Genomic DNA, 20,299 nt, shown 5'->3' on the forward strand with positions numbered 1-20,299 from the left:
AGTGGTGAGAATCTTTGTCTTCTTGGCATTGAGCCTCAATCCATATTGGAGGCTGCAGTCCTTGACCTTCTGCAGCAAGCACTTCAGGTCCTCCTCAGTTTCAGCAAGCAGGGTTGTATAATCATAGGATGGAGGAATTTAGGACTGGCAGTTTAGAACTGAAAGGGAGCCACTTTTAGGGCTTCCAATGTGGGAGTCAGGATTTGAATCTAAGTCTGTTGATCTATTAGAGCCTTTACAAATTGCTTAGGCTAAGACAATAGCTATTAGCCATGTTTGGCTGTTGAACACTTGATATGGAGCTAGCAGGAATGATGAATTTCATTTTTTCCAGTTTAATTTTAAACCTGAAAATTTATGCTCAACAAAGTCTTGGGAAAACTTTAGTATACATTTTTAGCAGCTAGGAAATGTGATTCTCCTTTTTACAACTGTAAATGGTATGAAATCTATCTATAGATTTTATGCCATTTCCAAATAATCTAAATACATATCTATCATTTTCTACCTAAATTTAGATATCTTAGTAGAGCTATAGACATGAAATATGTTCCAGATTTTGAAGAGTTAGTATTTTTAAAAAAGAATGTAAAGTATCTTCAATAAATTTTTATATTAAGGAGTTGCACTGCCAACCCAAAGGCATGTAGTTTAAATCAACCAGCTACTCTATGGGAGAAAGATGGGCAATCTCTTCCTATTGCCTCTGAACACCTGCTGGAGGGTCAGCTATGCGTTGGTTCAGGCTTGACAGTAAACAATAATGTGAGGTTGAAATTATAGTATTCTTAATATATTGACTTAAATAAAATATTATTAAAATAAGCAAATGTCTATAGAATGGTTAGCAGGGTTGGAGGGTAGTGGGGAGCAAGGAATCTTTGCTTAAGAATCACTGAGATTCTGTTAGTGGTGGTAGAATAATTTAGAAAAACATAATGGTGATGACCGCACTACATGATGAGAAAAATTAATGTCATTGAATTGTTGTTGTTATGTGTCATCAAGTGGCTTGCGACTCATAGTGACCCTATATACAACAGCTCTGAACCCTGCTCTACCTTGAGCCAACCTCATTGTTTCTGACACACCTACACCAATTACCTCAGTCACTGAGTCAATCCATCTCATCCTGAATCTTCCCTTCTTGTGCTGTCCCTCCACCCTTCCAAGCATGATATCCCTCTCTAAGGACTGGTCCCTTTTTACAGCATGTCCAAAGTATGTCAGACAAAACTTCAGAATTCTTGCCTCCAAGGAGCAGCCTAGTTTCATCCTCTCCAGGACAAACCTGCTTGTTCTCCTAGCAGTCTATGGTATATTCAATACTCTTCTCTAGCACCAAAGCTCAAAAGCATCAATTCTCCTTCCATCATCCCTAGTCATTGTCCAGCTTCCTGATGCATAGCAAGTAACTGCACAGACCATGTCACAATAAACCGTTATATAATTAAAATGTTTACCTATCCTTTTTACTTTTTTTGTGTGTCCACTAAAAAACTTATTACATGTGTGGCTCACAGGAGTTCCTTGTTGGCACAAAGCTTAAGCACGTGACTACTAACTGAAAGCTTGGCAGTTCAAACCACCAGAAGCACCTCAGAAGAAAGGTCTGGTGATCTGCTTCCAAAAGGCCACATTCTTCATTGAATTTCACTTCTAGAAGCAGTGGAATCAGTGTATGTTTTTCTTTGCATATTCTCGACACCAAAATGCATTTGTCTTAAAAGGCACAGCTTTAGGGAGCTCTGGTAGCCTAGTGGCAAGAAGCTGTGCTGCAATCCTGAAGGCACATGGTTCAACTTCACCAGATGCTCTGCTGGAGAAAGAGGGGCAATCTTCTCCTGTGCCAGTTTGATCCAATTTGAGGGTACACAACAAGAAGGGGAGAGGTGGAAATGCACAGCTGTGAAAACCTTGTGGCATGTAGTTCTACTCTGCAACATAAAAGTCACCATGAGCCAAAATAGATTCCATGGCAACTGATCTTATGTGACTCCTATTCTATCTCTATTGAACAGTGCAGGGCCAGAAAGTCTGTAAAGTGAACAAAGGCTTCAAACGCAGACAGGCCTGATCTGAATCCCAATCGATACACTGTACAGCTAGCTGTACCTTTGAGCTCTCCACTTTGGGCACCATCTGCCTTATCTGTGAAATGCAGATAATGGTACTCACCATACTAGGTGTATGTTGAGGATCCAGTGGGATAAATGCAATGTACACTGTATTACGTACTGTGCCTGGTAGAAGGTAAGTGCTCTCTAAATGTTAGCTATCATTGTTCTTTTCATTGTGACTTTCTGGGACTTTCAGGCAGAGTTGTAACTGTGACTCAGATACATCCAGTCAGCATATCACCACTTCAAAGCATATCCTGACCATTCTCCCTTTTCAAGAAACAGGCCCACCAGTTGTCTTGACAAAAGAAGGAGCCTAAATCCATTCCATTTACATGTGGGCTGAACTGAACAACCTGTTTCTACTAAATAGAATAGAGCAGAAGTAACAGCACGTATAGGGAAGTTCTGGAGGCTTAATGGTAAGCAGTTGCGCTATTAACCCAAAGGCACTCAATTTGAATCCACTAGCTACTCCAGGGGGAAAAGATAGGCAATCCCTTCTTGTGAGAGTTACAGCCTCTGGAAACCCACTGACAGGTTAACTATGAGTCAGTTCCTAGCCGACAGTACAGAACAAAACAGCATGTGGCTTCATCGAAGCCTCCTGCAAACAGCCATGTGATTGAGGCTTTTTGAAAGTAGATCTTCCAACACTAATCAAGCCTTCAGATGACTGCATGACCAACTAATATATTGACTACACTTAATGAAAGATCTCAAAACAAGAATAACCTAGCTTAATCCTTCTAGAATTACTGGCCAATGGGAATTGAAGATCTAATGTTTGCTGTTTGAAGCTACTATGTTTTGGGGCAATACATAGAAGCAGAGATGGTTGAGACTTGATCTCACATACTTTGGGGATGTTTTCAGGAAGGACCAAGCCTGGAGACATCATGCTTAGGGAAGTAGAGGGTCAGTGAATCAGAAGAAGATCCCGATGGGATGGAGTGACATCATGACTGCCACAGTGGGCTCAAGGTGAGCAGAGATTGTGAGGGTACAGCAGGACTGGGCCACTGAGAGTTGGAGACGACTCCACAGCACCTAACAACTTCACATGATGGAGCTCCTGAGTGATACAAACAGCTAACCAGCTTGGCTGCTAACCAAAATGTTGGCAACTTGAGCACATTCAGAAGCACCTTAGAAGAGAGGCCTAATGATCTACTTTTAAGAAACTTAAATGTTGAAAACCCAATGGGGTGAAATTCCACTGCAACATATGAGAGGTCACCGTGAATTGGAATGGACTTGACAGCTACTGTTGGTTGGTTATGTGACAGGGCAATAGATTACAAACAGACTCTCTTTCTGGCCCTGTGGTTAAGGCCTACTCTTCTCCAAAGATAGGAGCCCATCCCAAGTCTAGTCTACCCTGACACTGCAGGGCACGAAGGCCAAGGCACAAACCATTGACACTTGGTCCGGCTGCCTGTGTATTCACAGGCTGTTTATTCATCCAAGAGGAAGGAGGAAAGAGAAGAGAAAACAAAAACATATACCCCTAGGTGGTGGGGCTAAAGGGGGGAAATGAACAGAAAGGCTCCTCCTATATCTCTTCCTGCTGACCCCAGGGGACCCCAGCTTCAAAGGGGCCTTCTGGGGATGGCTTAGGGGCCTCTGGGGGGTCTGGCAGCTGTTGGCTGGGGTCGGATCCCCCCACGAGGGCAGGTCCCAGGTTCGGAATGGCTTCTGTATACACAAAATATCTCTCTGCAAAAGGCACTGTTGGGGAGGGAGGCAGCAGGGAGGCTGCCCCATCACAGGTCAGAAGACAGGGACCACTGTGTCCTGGGTCTGGATCCGGGTCCCTGAGACCATCCAACCCTGCCTCCCTCAGGCTGGGTCTTTGCGGCTCATTCCTCTCCTCTCCTTTCTCTCAGCCCAGCAGTGAGCAGGCAGTCGGTGGAGGGCCAGGTCCGGCTCTGTGGTGGTCACTCCTCAAAGCTGGTGCAACTGGTGACTTCTAGGCCAAGAGCCCCAGGCGGGTGACTTTGGCCGAGAGGAAGGAGTGAATGATGAAGACCATGGTTTTGGGACAGGAGTGCAGGTCCAGCTGCTGTAGGGTGGACAGAAAGGAGGTCAGGACCACTGTCCAGCCTAGCCTTGAGGAAAGCATGGCCTCCCCTTCCCACAGCATGGAGTTCACCCTTCACTCACAATCTCGCCCTCTGCACCCCCAAAGTCCAGGAAAAGGAGGCTGGTGCCATCATCCGAGGACATCTGCAGTTTCTCAAAGGGTTGCCGGAGCAGCACCACTCGGGCCACACCTGGTTCAGCTGCCCATAGCGTGAAGCCCTTGTCGATGTGCACAGAGAGGCTGCAGGGACGGCCGTTCCACGTGCAGGCTGCGGAGAGGGCACAGGGGCATAGGCACCAGCTGGCACGGAGAACTCAGGTCCAAGCCCCAACCGCCCCATCAGCAGCTCCACAAAGTGAAGATTTGGGAGGGATGGGAGACTCACTGCCTGTCATGGCTTCTGCACACACAACCAACACAACATCAGGACTCCAAAAAGGAGGAGCCTGAAAATCTGCCAAGGACTCGGGTCTGCTCCCTCTACAGGTGCCAGCACACACACCAAGCCTGGCCCATGGAATTGCCAGCTTTAGCAAATAAAAATTCAAGATGCACAGTTAAATTTGAATTTCAGATAAATAATAGATAATTTAGAAATATTTATACCAAAACCAAAATTGGCTGTTGATTTGAAATTCAAATTTTACTGGTGTCCTATATTTCTTCTGGCAACATTACACCACCAATGGCAATTTCTAACATCCTAAGCCATCAAATCATAGATCCGAGGAAGGGGGGAAATCACAGGGAAGAAAAGCACCAGAACATGGGACCTTGAGTGACCCCAAATCTCACCTTCCATCCCCCTTCCTGAATGTCCTAAAGAAAGAAGTTTGCAAGTTTCTAAGAATGAGGGGCTCTTATCTAAAAAGGTACTCCTAGATCCCCCCTCAGCCTACCTGTAGACACCTCCTGTACCCCCTCTGCGGCCCGGTGACAGCCATCCACCAACTGGCGGGTCCAGGCAGCCAGCTCCTGTGGTGACTCCACGCTGAACAGATGAGTGTCCACACCGTGCCGTGTGCCCGTGCGCAGGACAAAAGAGAGCTCTGTGTCATAGGGCACAGAGCCTTTGGAGGGGCCAGAGTGCACCAGCCTGGGGGCAGGGGCAGAGGGTTAGGTATGAGGCCTCGGGCACGGAGTTAGGGAGACACAGGTAGGAGGGTGACCTGGGGAAGGACCTCATGAATGTTTCACTTCTCTGTGTTTTTTTATTTGATGGGGGCAGTCTGATTTACTCACCACTGCCTTTCTAGTAACTGACTAATACTTGGCATCTAGTAGGTGCTCAATAAATACCATGGACAGAATTAATGGGTCATTTGCTTAAGTACGGGATCCATGACCTGCTTCTCTGTAGCAGCCAGCAGATTTGGCATGTTTGAGGCCCAAAGTCTAGTCCAGGATGGGACACATAGGTGACAAAGGCCCTAGTTCCTGCAGAATAGACCTTCATTTGCTGCATGGCCTTGGGAAGCTCACCTCTGGGCAGCAGAATTCTGGACCTTCGTCAGCTCTCTTTGCTTTGTTTCCCTCATCCCACACACCTTCCCTTTTGTAACCTCAGCTACACCTTAAGGTTACTGTATCCACTCTCTAGCCCTGAAGAACAAACTCCTGTGTCCCCCAGCTTCCTATCCAAGCCCAAATTCCAATTGTCCCCTCCATACTGTAGACTCCACTCAGCATCTTGCTGCCGCCCTGTCCTTCTGTCCTTCCTCACCAGTCCCACACAGGCACAAGCTTCAAATCTCTCATACACCTCCACCCTGATGTCTCCCTCACCTTCTTCATCTGACAGGCAGTAAGACCTGTGAATTTTACCACTTGTGTTTTCCAAAGCAAATGCAGCCCTGCTTCCCCATCTGTTGCCTCTAATCACCCCTACCTTCCCCAGCTGTCTACATGACTACAGCAGCCTCCCAGCACACTCACCACACAGCAAGCAGACACAGAGGGACTCTTTTAAAACATGACCAGCCACCTCGCTCCCCAGCTTAAATTCTTCAATTCTTCACCATGACTCTTAAGATAAAGTTGATGTCGCTGTGTACAGTCGAGTCAGAACTAACTCAGAGCTGACCTTCCAGCAGGTTTTCAGGGACAGTAAATCACATGAGAGGCAATTGCCCATCCTTCTTCTGCAGAGCAGCTTGCAGATTTGAATTGTGTGCCTTTGGGATTACAGCATAGCTTCTTACCACCAGGCCACTGGAGTTCCCTAGCACTCCTTAACTAGGAAGTCAAAGCCCTGCATGATTAGGCTGCTGTCAACTCTCTGTCTCATTTCCCTCCAGCTCTTACATGGATTCTACATATGGTAATACCACACACAGAGTGATATGAACATGCTACAGCCCTTTATGCCTTAATGCCTTATTTTTTTCTCTCTAATATGCTCTTTTAATATTTCTTAAAACTGCTCCCCTATCAAGGGCCAGTTCAAGCGTCACTTCCTCCCTGAAGCCTTGCCCAGCCAAGCCAAGCAGAAGTAAATGATTCCTAAACCCTACATCTTTATGGCTCTTTCTGGGTCCAGCTCCTCCACCAGACTGGGGTCTCTCTGAAGACAGAGGCTTCTGGGGTAAGTTCTCTGTCCTTTAAACAATGCAATACAAAGCTGGGCATGGGTTGGTATCAATGAATTAACGGAGAATAGACCTTCACATCACACGTTCATTTTATAGATGATGAACTCTAGGCCTAGACAAGAAGGGACTTGGCCCAGGTCACCTGAGAAATAAATCAGGGGCAAAATGGGTCTGGAGTCCTCAGCTTCTGGGGTGTGCCTAGAGCATTCCCCAACCAACTCAGAGTAAGATCCCATCTTCCCTGTGGATACCTGGTGGCAATAAGTGGAGCAGTACGGGCTGGCCGGCTCAGGGCCTCCCGAGTCTGAGGGAGGCTGGAGTAGAGAAGCAGCTCCTTGTCAGTCAGCAGGGCCAGGGTGGGTGCTGTGGTCCCACTAGACAGCTGAAGGAGAAGTAGCAATGAGTAAAAGAGAAGAGGGGGAGAGGTCAGAGTGTCAGGGCAGGGAGGAAAGGGGGAGATAGGGCCCCAGACCCAGCAGGCACCTGTTCAGTCAGCCAGCCGATCTGCTTAATATCCTGGCTCCCCGCTGTGCTGGTGGCTGCCAGCAGTGCCTGCAGCTCATCCTTCACCCAGGGCATCAGAGTGTTGATCTGAGCTTGGATGGCAGCAGCCCATGACTGGGCACTGGCTTCATCCTTGGCCCTCAGGAGGAACGTCTCTTGGCCATCAGCTGAGCAGATCTCCAGATACCTGGAGATGAAAAAAATGGGGTGAAAAGATGGACCTCCCCGCTGACCTGCCGCTGCCCAGTTCTCGAATCTAGCCCGAGAAATCTCACCCCACCCCTAAGCCAGGAGAAATCGTAAGGACATCTATGAGACAACCAGTCAGCAGCTACACTCATAGCCACTTGGGGACGAGAAACTATAGCACACACACACATTCATACACACACAGACACTCTATGTATTAGATGGAGTCAAAATGACTCTTATATGATCATTCAAACTCTTGGCCTTTATTCCTGATATCTAAGGAGGATTCTCTTGCTGGGCCAGCTCCAGATTCCCCTTTGTTGCCCGGAACTAAAATAATGCACTAATCTAGGAGTGGTAAACAAAAACCAACGTGGTTTGAGAGGTCCAGTTGGTCTACACAATAAAGAGCTGGGGAAATGGAGCGAGGAGAAGGCTCCCAGACACGCATGGCAGAAGACTTTGAGGAAGTGCCAAGAGATGCAGTGACAGGGAGAGTTGATTGGCACAACATTTCGTGGACATTAAGCATTCACTTCCATTTAATATTTTCGTAAGAGACAAAATATGACAGAGGTTAATCACACAACACTCATTCCAAGAGTTTCACTTTCACTTGCCTCTGCTACAGAACTAGAAAGCAAAATACTTCAGTTCCCAGATGCTTTTGCAGCCAGAGCTGGTCTTGTGACCCAGTTCTGACTAATAAAACAGAGAAGTCCCTTTTCTATGGACAGGGAAGATCACTTTGCAAATAAAAATCTTTCCTAGGATAGTAGTAGTTGTTGTTGTTGTTAGATACCATCAAGTAAATTACCATTGACAGTGATTCTGTGAATGACAGATTGAAACTTTCCCCTATCTCGTGCCATCTTCATGATTTCCGACATGTTCAAGTCCATTGTCACAGTCACTGTATCAATTCATCTTGTTGAGGGTCTTCCTCTACTTCACTGATCCTCCACCTTTCCCAGCATGAGATCTCTCTGTAAGAACTGGCTCCCTCTGACAATATGTCCAACATATATAAGACAGAGTTTTACCAGCCTTGTCTCTAAGGAGTATTCACTTCTCCAAAACAGATTTATTTGTTCTTTTGGCAGTCTGTGAGGTCTTCAGTACTCTTCTCTAACACACTATACAAAGGCATCAAGTCTTCTGACATCCATATCCATCGTCTGACTTACAAATGCACAGAAAGCAAGAAAAGACTGTGGTTTGGAGCAGGCACACCTTAGTCTTGAAACTGATATCCTTGCTCCTTAGTACTTAGAGAAGTCTTTGACAGTAGATTGTGCCCAGTGCAATATATCTTTTAATTTCTTTTTTTAAATTTCTTTACTGCTGTTAATTTTGGTGTTGGTTGTGGATCCAAATTATTGTAATTGTTATTGTATGCCACTGAATCAGAACCAAGTCACAGCTGACCCTCCAGTGGGTTTTCAGAGGCAGTTAATCACACAGGAGGGGATTGCTGGTCCTTCTCCCGCAGAGCTGCTGGTGGATTCAAACCGTGTGTCTTTGGGATTGCAGCTCAATTCTTACATCTAGGCCATCTACTGTAGTTAGTTACTAAGCGTAGTTAATAGTTATCAACAAATATTGTTGTTGTTGTTGTTGTTGTTGTTGTTATGTGCCATCAAGCTGCCTGTGACTCATAATGACCCTCTGAACCAGTTTCACTGATTCCAACACATCTAATCCTGTTGCCTTAATTATTGTGTAAATCCATCTCATCCAGGGTCTTCCTCTCCTGCACTGTTCCTTCACCCTTCCATGCCCAGAGCATGTGAGAGGGAGCTTCAAAATCCTTGCCTCCAAGGAGAAATTTTATTCCATCCTCTCCAAGAAAGAACTATTTGTTCTCCTGGCAGTTCATGATATGTTCAGTACTCTTCTCCAGCACCACAACTCAAAGGCATCAGTTCTGTCATCCTTAGTCTTTGTCCAGCTCTCTGATGCATAGCAAGTAATTGCAAATACCATGGCTTGGGTCAAGTGCACCTTAGTCTCTAGACTGACATCATTGCTCATTAGCATTTTGGAAAGGTACTTGACAGCAGACTCCCCCAGTGTAATTCATCTTTTGATTTCCTGACTCCTGGTGCCAAGAATGTGGAGTCAAGCATGCTGAAATTGTTAACAACCTCGATCTCTAATGGTATTTAGTCACCAAAAATGGCCTGTGTCAAATCCATCTCTTCCTGTATGCATGATCACTTTTCTCATCAAGAGATGGGAACTCTTTCCTTTCTCCTTTAAACTGGATTGGCCTCGTGTATTGCTTTAACAAGCATAATGTGGCAGAAGTGACTTTCTATGATGTTCAAACTCCTATCAATGTTCAGAAAGGCCAATCACTAGACAAAGCTACCATGTTGCAAAAACAAAGGGAACCTTTAGTGAGAGGAACTGACACAATAGCTACAACAATGGATTCAAACATGCCAACAATCATGTGGATGGCCCAACACTGGGCAACGTTGCATTCCATTGTGCAAAAGGTCATCATGAGTCAGAGCTAACTCAAGGGCAACAAGATAAGAAGTCCAGCTGCCCTGAGGTCACTATGCCAGAAAGAAGCACAAGTGATCCCAGTGGAAAGGCCACATGGACAGAGGAATGGACAGCCAGTCCCTAGCTGTCCCAACCATCCTGGCTGAGATTCCTCACAAGTCAGTGAAGCAGTCATTTCGGACATCCAGCTCCAGCACATGCCACGTAGAACAGAACCAGCTAGCTGACCCAGGAAGAAAGCAGAACTGAGGGATAACAGTTCTTTTTCTCTGGCACAAAATTTTAGGATAGCTTATCATGCAGCAATAGGTAATCAGAATATTCAGCAGAAAGTTCCTTAGCCTCTTGTGTCCCTGACAGGAATATGGATTCAGCGTTTGGAGGAACACCTGCTCTCCTGTCCCTGTGAAGAAGAAAATCTGCACAGAGAAGAGGAAGCTGGAAGACTTGTTCCTTGATGGTTCTGGGAGCAACTCTAAGCCTAGAGAGATGACTCCTGGACTTATTTTTGTCCCCCTGTACTTTTAAGCATAAAGCAAAATAAATTTCTCATTTAATTAAGCCATTGCTTGTTGGGGTTTCTGATACTTGAAGTCCTAATCAACACCAATAATGAATGAAAGTTTTAGATATTTTCCATATATTTTGGCTGTCAGTCTATGTTCCTTTGATTGGATATTGTGCTGCCAGAAAGCCATGCAGAATCTCAGTTATACTACAGTTACATATAGTTATACATAGTATGGACATACTTAGATATGCATATCCACACATGTATATATTGCTATGTACACATAGAAGTATACAAACATATTCACACAGAATCTACACTCATACATGTATATATTCAGATACACAAACATTGTGTTGACATGCCATTTACATGTGCATGCATAGAGAAATAAATATCTGCACATACTTCAGCAGATATCTAGAATCAAGCTAGGAACATGATTTAATCTAATGCTCTACAAGTCTCAGAAAGGACTAATACCCACCTCACCTTCTCCCAATACAAATGATCTGTTCAGTTCTGCTTCTATAAGTAACCTAGTCCATGAATCACTAATCCATGTCTCATGTGGGCAGACTGGAGTGGGACATTAAATAGGGTCATCAGGTTTGGATGCTGGACAATGCCAGTTCATAAAGGGGCATAAGAAATGCTTGTTGCATGACTGACATTATGGGAATGATGGTCTGGTCTGTTTATCTGTTCTACTGAAAAGCTCACATCTGAGGGAGACCGCAGTCTGGAGAGGCACCCTGCAGTCCACTCTTGGTTCTCCTTCCATTAGTCCCTTTTTCCCCCTCTTTAAACTTCTAATTCCCTACTGTGAAATAAGGTTGTCAAACTCAGTGGTCCTGTAATGTTTCTTTCTGCTCTGACTAAGGTTCTGAGATATGTGGTAACGTGGATCAGGGTCTATGAAAGTTACCATTCCTCATATTGGTCCTTAACAGTTCACTCAGAATAAGGTTAACACGACCTAACATTTATTGGAGAGTCTCAGGGTGTGATCTTTGGAAAGTCTATTCCTAAGCCCTTTTCTGAGGGGGAGTGTGTGTGTGAGTTTGTGTCCAAAGGAAAGTTGTCCATCAAATGCTTAATAATTTGTGCCCCTAAGAACTGCATTGGCTTATCCATTTGCAATACAGAAAGGTCTTTCCTTGGGCCTTACTATTTAATTCCAGGGTATCTGATTGTCTAAGTTGCTCCCCACCCCTGCCTCCACCCCAGCCTTACCTGGGCTCTGGGTCAGTTGGGGTGCACCTCTTTGAGACATATGCCATTTTCAAGGACACGTGTTTGGCATCACTGAGGTTCCGGAGTGGGGGACCAGGGGAGGAAGGCTGCCGCTGAAGAGGTGAGGCAGGAGGCGAGTCCCAGCCAACCGAAGTCCCACCAACAGAATTCTTGAAATATGGTGAGATTTCTTTCATGTACTTGACTGCTCGGGAGAGAGTTCAGCAGTTACCACTATGACAAGGACTCCCACACAACACACATGACAACTGTGTAGTCATGAAGTGTTTATGTCTACCAGAACTCTCACACACTGCTGGGGGGACTGGAAAATGGTTCAGCCATTGTGAAAAACAACATGGTGGCTCTTTGAAATAATTTGAAAAAATAATATGCTATGTAAACTTTCATTTCATTTAAAACATACATTTTTAAAAATGGAAAACTTTCTTTAAAAATTGGACTTAGAAATAATATTTTATGCCTCGATCCTACCACTGGGAATGTATTCCAAAGAAATAAGAGTTGAGACACATTCATGTTCTTTGCAGTATTATTTATAATAGCAAATATATAGAAACAACTTAAATGTTTATGAGCTGATGAATGGATAAACTATGGGGGACACACACACAGAGTAATACTGTAACATTAAAGAGCACTGAAGAATTTGTGAAACAATTCATGGTATGGATAAACCTGGAGGACATGATGCCGAGTGAAATTACTCAGTCCCAAAAGGGACACACAGAAAGTAACATGATTGGATGATTTGCACAGATGAGAAGGGGAAAGAAAAGAAGAATGAAAATTAGTAATGAGATAAAAGACATATTAAGTTGGGTGAAGGGAAAGACTATATCAATTAAGGAATGATTAGCATATAATCACTAAAGAAAAAGAAGGCACAAAGAGGTCTGCAAGAATGACAGACAACAATTGTACACACACAATCTTACCAGTAATCTCAAATATCACCTCAGCCGATACATAGGCAGACAGATATGGGCAAGTGAAAGTGACTACACCCCTGACCAGACATGGATTTTGCCAATGATATTTCTACATGTGTATCGTATGTGCTGCAAACATATCCATATATATATATATATACATATATATATACATATATATACACATATATATATATATCTCCAACAGGGACAAAGTTACATTTCTTTCTTAACCATAACCAAACACCCTGTGGGAAGAAATCAATGGTTATGGGCCTCAAGCACACATCAAGGCCAACTGGCATAACATAGCCCACAAAGACAGTGTTAAACCCTATAAGGGTGAAAGGTGACGATGGTCTTCCCACACAAACACTTCCCCTTTTGCAACTAGGGTCTTAAAAGCTTGCAATTTGATGGGCAGAAGGAGGAAGTAAAGGAATTAGGAATGATCCAGTGGAGACTTGAAAAAATAGGGTGATAGTGGGCATAGATCATTTGCAATTAATTTTATAAAATACAATGCATGGGAATGATTGTATGAAACATAATGTGAATAAAAGAATGTGTGAAACACAATGTACATGAATGAAACACAATGTATACGAATTTTTTACGCAAACCAGTATAAAATAAAAAGCCAAGTTGGTCATCCTCACCAACAACTGTCCAGCCTTGAGGAAATCTGAAATTGAATACTACACCATGCTGGCCAAAACTGGTGTCCATCACTACAGTGGCAATAATATTGAACTGGGCACAGCACGCGGAAAATACTACATAGTATGCACGTTTGCTATCATTGATCCCGGTGATTCTGATATCATTAGAAGCATGCCAGAACAGACTGGAGAAAAAGAAATCATGTCATATTTTTCTTCAATAACAGTGGCCAGAATTTGTTAAAAAAGAAAAAGAAAAGTGGGGGTGGGGAAAGAAAACCATACACAACAAAAAGGTGGATTTTATTTAAAAAAAAAAAAAAGGTAAGGGAGCTCTGGTGTCTTAGTGGCAAGAACCTGTGCTCCAATTCTGAAGGCACGCAGTTTGAATCCACCAGATGCTCTGCTGGAGAAGGAGGGGCAATCTCCTCCTGTGCCAGTCAGATCCAATATGATAGTACACAACAATTAAAAAAAAAGAAAGCTCATGTCAATATTGTCCTTAAAGCTCAAATCTCTGGTGCAGTGTAGTAGAATATACTAGATGCCAACCAATATCCATTCTTTCACTTTTTCCCTGATTTAGAGAAGCATAGAGACCTGGAGGAAGGAAACATTTCCCAGACTCCTTTGCAGTTAGGTATGGCTACTTAAAAAAATTCTAATCAAGCAAGTATAAGTGTAGTTCAGACCTTCCTTTCTTCCAGGCTTCTCAAATGCTAGGATAAGGAATTGGTCCTTAAGCAATAGTGACCTTTTGACCACAAGGATTTGAGTCCATGTACTATTATGGGTTGGAAGGAGAAGTGGCATCCACTTCCATAATAGCTTGCCTCCGGAAACCCTATGAACCTGGAGAGAGGATGAAACGTACCCAAGCGTCAAGGACTCTCCTTCATAAGGTCGCTTTGAGTCGCCTGCAACTCGACGACACTTAACTACAGCAAGAAAAACTATTATGGGAAAAGGATGGGCAATCCCCTCCTGTGCGATAAACTGTCTCTGAAAACCTAGAGGGTCATCTATGGGTCGACATTACATAACAACAACAACTGTTAAGACAGGAAGCAAACAGATGGACAGATGTGGGTCTTGGCTGATATCATGAACCTCTGAATTAGTCTGCCTCTGTGTCATGCTGCCGCAGGGCTTTTTATTCTGGTGGATAATACATTTTCTTCCATGTTTCAACTGGGTTTCTGCAACCTGCAACCAAAAGCACCCTATTACTACTATACCTTTATGCAGTACAAGGGCACCACCTACAATGATTTTAAAGGCAAGTGAACCTTTGACCCAAAAATAGATCTTCAAGAAAGCATGATTCAGATAGATCCCCATTCGTGCAACTGATAGAATCTTCCTGCTAAAAGTGTCCATTCCCTACCTCTGATCAAACCTCTACTCTAGTTCCCAAGCACCTTCCATCCTAGGACTAGTGTCCTACCCGCCTCTCTGGCTTCAATTCCTACCACGCTCTAGTTCAATCACACCAGCCTACCCAGAGGTCTCAGAAGCTATCTGCACTTCCCAATCTCCACACCATTGCAGATACTATTCCTTCTGCATGGATCATCCTTTTATGTACAGTTTTGGGTCAGCTAGTCTTGGATTTGAGTCCCAGATCTAGAATTTTCTACTTGTATGACCAAGAACAAAGCAATTCACCTCTCTGCGTCTCAGTCCATTGCTTGATAAGAGAACATCTCACTCAGAGTGACGTTGCAGTTAACACATAGCTGGCCCTTAAGGAATATGAGTTTCTTACTTCTCAATCTCCCCTGTCCACACTTCTTAGAATTCAGCTGTGATTGAGGGAGCTCTGGTGGCCTAGTGGCAATAAACGGCACTGTAATCCCAGAGGTGCGTGGTTAGAATCCATCAGATGCCCTGCTGGAAAAGGAGGGACAATCTCCTCCTGTATCAGTCAGATCTGATTTGACTATACATACACAAAAAAATAATAACATTTAAAAAACAAAAAAAAATAATTCAGCTATTATTGTGTATATCCAAGGCTCCTAGAGGATAGAAACTAGGCTTGATTTGAACCTAGAGTTAACATTCAGTGAATGGAGAAATATCAGAGTAGGATAGCAAGAAGATGCCACAACATAGGAGGCCCTGGCTGGGCTCAAATAATATTCCCGCTAGGAAGACTTCCCTCACCTGTGTAGTCCTCTGGGTCCCATTCTCTTGTGATTTATTGTCTCTGAGTTTGTGTCCCCCATGAGGCAGTGAGCACTGTGAAGGCAGGGACCTCATCTGACTCATCATTATGTCCCCAGAATCCAGAAGGTGCCTCGTATACTACAGGTTCAGCAAATAAACAGCCGTGAACTTGGAGGTCAGAGAAACTACTGGGGCCCTTGTTTACCAGGGCTGTCCCAGAGCCGGGTCCTCCTCCTTTCCCACAGGAACATACTATAAATGGACAGGACACCAGCTGGAGGCGCCTGAAACAGTCTCGGATTTCACAAACCAAGCAGTCTGCTCCAGATGCGGGTGGGAATTCTGGGGGGTCCCAGAATCTTGCCATAAATAGCCCAGCCCTGAGGCTTTCTTGCCACTCTAATTTCTGTCTGAGTCACTTGACCAGGCAGGGTGGGGCAGCCAACTCCTGTAGCCTAAGAGCTGAGGACAGGACTGTGGCCCTGTGGCCAACATTTCTGAGACTCCAAGGGCAGGCCTAGCTGGTATCCATATCCTCCCCCTGCCAAGCCCCTGACCCAGGAGGCTAGTAAAAGCAGCGATACATGGGTTCTTTCTTTTTAGGGAAGTGGAGAGAGACACAAACACAGGATGCTCAGCCCTTCCCAGGGGCTCCAACTCTCAGGGACCACCAGCTTTGGCAAAGAGGAAAGCCAGGACCTATCCCTGGCCACAAGATGCCAGAAATAGAATCCACTAGAAAGACAAGGTACAGAGGCAAGGCAGGACTATTTTCCTGGTCCGGTGCAACTGGGATATCATACATGTATGGCAAAGGAGGTATATTTCATTTGATCCAGCACATTATCCAGTACTTGTCCAAATGCTCAATGAATATGCTAAAAAGTCCCAGCTTTGAGTCAGGCTTCCTTGGTTAAAAGGAAGCCTGCCCTCTCAGTTTAAACTGTTTCTTATCTATTCAATTGATGGTCATTTACTTCTGCCTCAAATTACGGGTTATCTACCCATTTGTTTCCTTGGGCATGGATCTCGTGTTCACTATAGTACACTCTCTATCAAGAATAGTAGCAGACTATTATTGTGTACCATGGAGTCAGAGCCAACCCTCTGTCAGCTCAGGGTTTTCAGAGGCAGTAATCACATGGGAGGAAGTTGCCCATCCTTTTTCTGCAGAGCAGCTGGTGGCCTTGCACCATGTGCCTCTGGGATTGTAGCCCAGCTTCTTGCCACTAGGACACCAAAGTACCAGGTTAGGGATCACCAAATTAAAGCATTTTAAATAAACAAACATTGAGGACTTGAAGCTTCTCAGCTTAGAGAGAGAATACTGAATATGAGCTCTGGAGTCTTAGGTTTAACTACTTTGCTGGTGACCTTGGACAAGTGACTAACCTCTGTGAGCTTCTATTTCCTCACTTTTAAAATTGGAGTAGCAAACACTGCTGGCTGAGGGGTAAGGATTTGAGCTGCCAACACAAAGGTACACAATTTTAGTCCACCAGCTGCTCCACGGGAGAAAGATGAGAAATCCTCTTCTGTGCAATTTACTGTCTCTAAAAACCCACTGGAGGGTCAGCTATGGGTCCATTTCTGACTCAACAGTACACAACAACCAAACAAAATTGGAATAAAAGTATACCTATGTCATAGGGTTTGAAATATTCAATATGTCTAACAGACATTGCTTTATCTGACATAAGAGTATTCAATAAATACTAACGTGTTTATCATCCCTATGCTGTTCTAAGCATGATAAAATGAAGGAATGGGCACAGGATGTGGTGGCAAGCTGCCAAAGATTTTAGTCCAGGCCATATCAAATCCCAAGGTCCTTCTGAACCTCAGGTTCCTCAACTGTATGACAGTTACATTATCTTCTAGCAAAGTATTATAAGGATTCAAGATCAGTATGCCAGCCTGCCCAACTAGGAAGATGTAGAGAGGGCTTAGATTCCAACAAGAGGCGATGACCTTTAAGATGCTCCTGGTCCGGTAAGGCTGGACTATAAATAGTTCCCAGCCACTGGCAGGCCCTGCAGCACTGCTGGCCAACAGGGCCTGGGTTGCCACATTCTGGGAGATAAACCTTCACCATACAACACCTTATGCATTTTAGGAGGACTACTACCTAGTAAGATTCTAAAGGCACATGAAGCCTTTGACCCAAGAATGTCCCTCTCAGGGACAGGTAAGTGTGTATACACATATGGAGGGATCATGGCACCATTATCAAGAAATGCAAGCAATTTCAATGTCCTTAAGTTGTTGTTAGCCACCATGGTGTTGGCCCTCAACTCAAGGTGACCTCATGAAGAATGGAATGAAGTGTTGACCTGGCCTGTTTCATATGCTTGATGAGTTATGGATCAAACCACTCTATTCCACAGAGTTCATAGTGGCTTATGTTTAGCAGTAATTTACCAAGCCTTTATTGTGAGTGTCTCAGCCTGGAAGTACTATGGAAGCCTGTTTGGTATCATAGAAAAATCCAAGCTTCCACTGACAAGTAGTGGCTGCACGTGAGGCACACTGGCCAGGAATTGAACTTGCACCTCTACCTCCCACTTGAATAACCACTGAGCCACCAGTGCCTCACTGTTCTTGAGTAATCTGTTGTTATACAACTGATTCTGACTCATAGCAACCATATAAGACATAGAGTCTTATGACCCCATAGAGTTTCCAAGGTTATAATTTTTACAGAAACAGACTGTTCACATCTTTCTCCCACAAAGTAGATAGGTTCCAGCCACTGACCTATCAGCTGGCAGTCAAGTGCTTAACCACTGTACCACCAAGGTCCCTTGTCCTTGAGTAAGGGTTGATAAATATAAGATGTCACATCCCTAACACACATCCCTAACACTCCATCTTGTTCATCAATAGCTGTGTCCCTGGTGCCTAGATCAATTCCTGGCACAGAGTAGATGCTCAATACTTTTTGAACAAATTAATGAATCCCAATAATGTAGTATTATTCGGCTGTTAAAAATAATGGATCCCTGAATGGAGCTGGAGAAAATGTAGAACAAAATTCAAAATTACAAAAAAACCAGACCGTGCTCGCTTCGGCAGCACATATACTAAAATTGGAACGATACAGAGAAGATTAGCATGGCCCCTGCACAAGGATGACACGCAAATTCGTGAAGCGTTCCATATTTTTCTATGTGTTTCCTACTGCCAAAGGGGCCCTTTAGAGTAGTGAGAGAAGATCTTCACCCTGAAACCCACAGCGTCCCTTTTCAGCAGGAAGTAGCTAAGAGAATACGCCATCCCCTTTTCCTTATGACTCAGGGTGAAGTCTCTCTCAGGGAGGAGTGATAGGGAATGGCAAAGGACACACTGACAAAGATTAATCAGAACTGGCTTTGACAAGCACTGTGGCATTTGGACAAGAACAAACTGGGAGGAGGGTAGAGAGAATAGTGCAACAATGAATGAATGGAAACCCAAAATCTCTGTAAATGTTTATGAAAATTAATAAAATATAATTATAGGGGGAAAAAAAAAAAGAAAAAAAAACAAACAAAAAAAAAAAAAAAACCAACAAAAAGACCAGACTGACTAGTCTGCTAGAGACTCTTAGAATCTAGTCTCTAGTGAAACCATGAGAAGCTATGGCCCTTCAAACCTGGAATCAAGTTCACTCCCAGAGCTCATCATTCAGCCAATCAATAGACATCCCTATAAAGTGAACAAGAACACCCACACAGATAATACTTCTCAGTATTTACTCAAAAACAAAGTTCAGGAGGTTGGAAGGGGTAGAAAAGAAGGACTAAAGGAAACAAGAAAGCCAGGGAAGAAGAGGAAAGATTATCATTACCCTGAGAAGGGACTGAGACTAATGTCAAGGAACAAATGTGTCTAAATTCTTTAAAAATGGGAAGCAAGCTTGTTCTATAAATTTTCAGCCAAACTACAATAAGATGCTAAAATAATAATACAAACTTATGGAACATAGTCCTACTTTGACACATGGGTTTGCCATGAATCCAATCAACTTCAGGACAACATTTAACAGAAATTCTCCTGGTTTATGGGCATACCAGGAGAATGGTAGAATATTCCCTGACATAGGTCCAGAAGATGAGCTGCTCAGGTTGGAAAGTATTTCAAGTACAATTGAGGAAAAGGAAAAGCTACCCCCTTAAAGTAGAGTGGATCTTAAAGGTATGGATGTGGCGGGGGAAGCTTTTAGGATTTCCATTTGTTGATGTGGCACAACTCAAAATGAGAAGAAATACTAGCAAGTATTTATCCATTACAAATCACAAGAAATAGTACTCATCACAAGAAATTTCAGAAGCATAAATCTAGGAAAATGGGAAGTTGTCCAAAAAGGAGCAAAATGCATAAAGATAGATATACTAACTAGACATTATTATTGTTGGGGCTGGCAGGGACCATTAAGTTGATTCTGACCTATAGCAACTCTATGAACAACAAATTGATACCTTGCCCAATTCTGTGCCATCTTCACAATCTCCAGTGTTCTTTAAGCCCACTGTTGAAGTCACTGTCACTCATTGAGACTCTTCCTCTTCTATGATGACCCTCTGCTTTTCCAAACATGATGCCTTTGTCCAAGCACTGGTCCCTTTTTAATAATATGCCCAAAACACATGTGATAAAACCACACTACACTTACCTCTAATAACAACTAGAGATATTGTAGCTGATGTTAGATGGATCTTGGCTGAAAGCAGGGAATACCAGAGGAATGTCTATCTGTGTTTCATTGACTATGCA

The 20,299-nt window shown here is 43.8% G+C and overlaps 1 protein-coding gene across 1 annotated transcript in view; it reads right to left on the reverse strand.

The window, feature by feature from the left end:
• Window positions 1-3,552: 3,552 nt before the first annotated feature.
• SNTA1 (syntrophin, alpha 1) overlaps window positions 3,553-20,299 on the reverse strand; it is a 35,201-nt gene continuing 18,454 nt past the window's right edge. The window contains exons 4-9 of the mRNA XM_006881446.1: window positions 11,758-11,962; window positions 7,281-7,488; window positions 7,049-7,179; window positions 5,106-5,302; window positions 4,287-4,474; window positions 3,553-4,185 (exon numbers count right to left, since the gene is read on the reverse strand). Of these exons, the coding sequence (XP_006881508.1) occupies window positions 4,093-4,185; window positions 4,287-4,474; window positions 5,106-5,302; window positions 7,049-7,179; window positions 7,281-7,488; window positions 11,758-11,962 (1,022 nt within the window). The 3' untranslated portion in view covers window positions 3,553-4,092. The remainder of the gene's footprint in view (window positions 4,186-4,286; window positions 4,475-5,105; window positions 5,303-7,048; window positions 7,180-7,280; window positions 7,489-11,757; window positions 11,963-20,299) is intronic.

The sequence above is a fragment of the Elephantulus edwardii genome, unplaced genomic scaffold (assembly GCF_000299155.1).
Source record: "Elephantulus edwardii isolate Elephantulus edwardi_28Jun2011 unplaced genomic scaffold, EleEdw1.0 scaffold00015, whole genome shotgun sequence".
NCBI lineage: Eukaryota > Metazoa > Chordata > Mammalia > Macroscelidea > Macroscelididae > Elephantulus > Elephantulus edwardii.